This window comes from Corvus brachyrhynchos, unplaced genomic scaffold (genome assembly GCF_000691975.1).
Source record: "Corvus brachyrhynchos isolate BGI_N302 unplaced genomic scaffold, ASM69197v1 scaffold162, whole genome shotgun sequence".
NCBI lineage: Eukaryota > Metazoa > Chordata > Aves > Passeriformes > Corvidae > Corvus > Corvus brachyrhynchos.
Window position 1 is genome coordinate 5115354 of NW_008236696.1, and position 1813 is coordinate 5117166.

General features: G+C 60.3%; 1 protein-coding gene across 1 annotated transcript in view; it reads right to left on the reverse strand.

The window, feature by feature from the left end:
- Positions 1–1446, reverse strand: part of LOC103625188 (eukaryotic translation initiation factor 4 gamma 1-like) — a 6590-nt gene extending 5144 nt beyond the window's left edge. Inside the window, exons 1-4 of the mRNA XM_017726833.1 lie at positions 1321–1446; positions 1137–1223; positions 805–837; positions 212–232 (exon numbers count right to left, since the gene is read on the reverse strand). Coding sequence (XP_017582322.1) covers positions 212–232; positions 805–837; positions 1137–1223; positions 1321–1395 — 216 coding nt within the window. The 5' untranslated portion in view covers positions 1396–1446. The remainder of the gene's footprint in view (positions 1–211; positions 233–804; positions 838–1136; positions 1224–1320) is intronic.
- Between the last annotated feature and the right edge of the window lie 367 nt (positions 1447–1813).

Here is a 1813-nt window from a genome sequence, read left to right on the forward strand (position 1 = left end):
CGGTGGATGCTGGGACCTGTAGTCCCGCCATGCCGGAGCCGGACAGCATGTGGAGCTCTCTATTCCCACCCCGGCCAATGCCATTCATCCCAACCCAGACCCAGCTCGTTTGCTGGGCAAGAGCATCCCCGGGAGCAGCAGCTCCAGCCCACCGACGAGTGGGCAAAGAAGGGTCCGCGCACGCGCCCCCAGGGCAAGGAGAAAGTGTTACCTGAAGAGACCTGAATCCTCCCTGTTAGCAAGCGCACGCATACAGAGGGAAAAGGGGAAAGAGAGAGACAGGAGTTACTGGCACTGGGACAGGGATAGCAGAGAAAGGGACAAGAGGCCAGGGAGCCCTTTGCCCTGTGCCCACATCCCAGATCCACTGAGGTCCCCTGCAGGGACCTCCCAAGGGGCAGGGATGGGTCTGATGAGCTCCCAGACAGCACAGCCAAGGATGTCACCAGATCTGTCCCCAGCAGCTCCTCTACACAAGAGGGCTGATGGAGGTCCAGAGCCTTGCACGCCACTGCAGGGCCTTAGAAGACCAAGCAAAGTAGGGAGGAAGAGGAAGATGAGGAAGGGCACAGGCAGAAGCAACAGCCACATGCTACAGGCTTCATGCAAGGAGAGAACTGGGGAGACACTGCAGAGAAACCTACCCAAAGTCGAGCAGGCATCCCACATTTTCCCCAGACCAGCCTGTCCCCAAGCTCTGGGGTCCCCACATGCTCCCCAGCCCCTTCATGCCCAAGGTGGGTGTTTCTGTGCAGTGTCAGGGCAGGGTGTTCAGCATGCGGGGCAGGGGAAGTGGGTTAGTACCTGCTGGTGAATAGCCCGAGGCCCTGCTGGAAACTGAGAGAGGAGGAGAGGGAGGTTTGGGGCAGGGGAGGAAGGAGAGAAGAGCAGTCACTCGGTGGGCATCCTCGTTGGAGGTGCCTGCCCCCCCACCCCAGGGCCAGGAGGTCCTCAGGTGGCAGTTGTGGTCTGGATCACGGGCTCATTCCCCCTTCACAGGCACACGCCAGCCCTGAGGGGCACCACATTGCTCCTCACACCCCTGAGCTCCATGGTGGTGTGGGCTACTTGGCTAGGAGGCAGAAAGTTGCTGGATACCCCTTATCACCCTCCCCAGCTCTAGGCAAAATCCTTACCTGGCGCGGCTGAGAAGGCGTATTCATTTGTGAGGTCGGTGCTGGGTTAAAAACCACAGGTGCCGTCTGACCAGGTGGGAACGTCGGCTGAAAGACAGCAGGGGGGAAAAGAGATGGCAATGCTGCCTCTGGCACCAGCTGGGGAAGCAAAGCTGGGTCCCCCAACCCGGCAGAGGACGTTTACCTGCGGCAGTCCGGGAGAAGGGGCAGGGTGCGGGGCAGTCGGGGCTCCTCCTGTGGGCTGTGGAGCTTTGTTCATTTCATGGGGTTGTGCATAAGGATCCCCTTGCTATCTGCAGGAACAGGGACAGTGGGCATAAGCTGGAGATAGCAGCACCCCAGGCATCTGTCCCCTGTCCACGTCAGCCCTGAAATCTGCAGATCTCCAGCCCTATAGCCTACCAGTGTAAAGCCAGGCATCAGCCATGCCCCACAGACAACATCCCACCAAGGCATGGACCCCCAGCCACCCCTTCCTGCCCCACTGGGCCACGAGGAAGATGGGGTAGGCAATGCCAAGTCACCCAGCCTGGGCAGGTCCTCACGCCCTTCAGAGCGGAGCCCCACATCATGCCTCAAATCCAGCCATGCCCACCACCAAGACTGACCCACCCAAGATGACCCCACAAAGCCCGTCTGGGCTCTACGCAAAAGTGGCCACCAGTGCCCGTGATCTG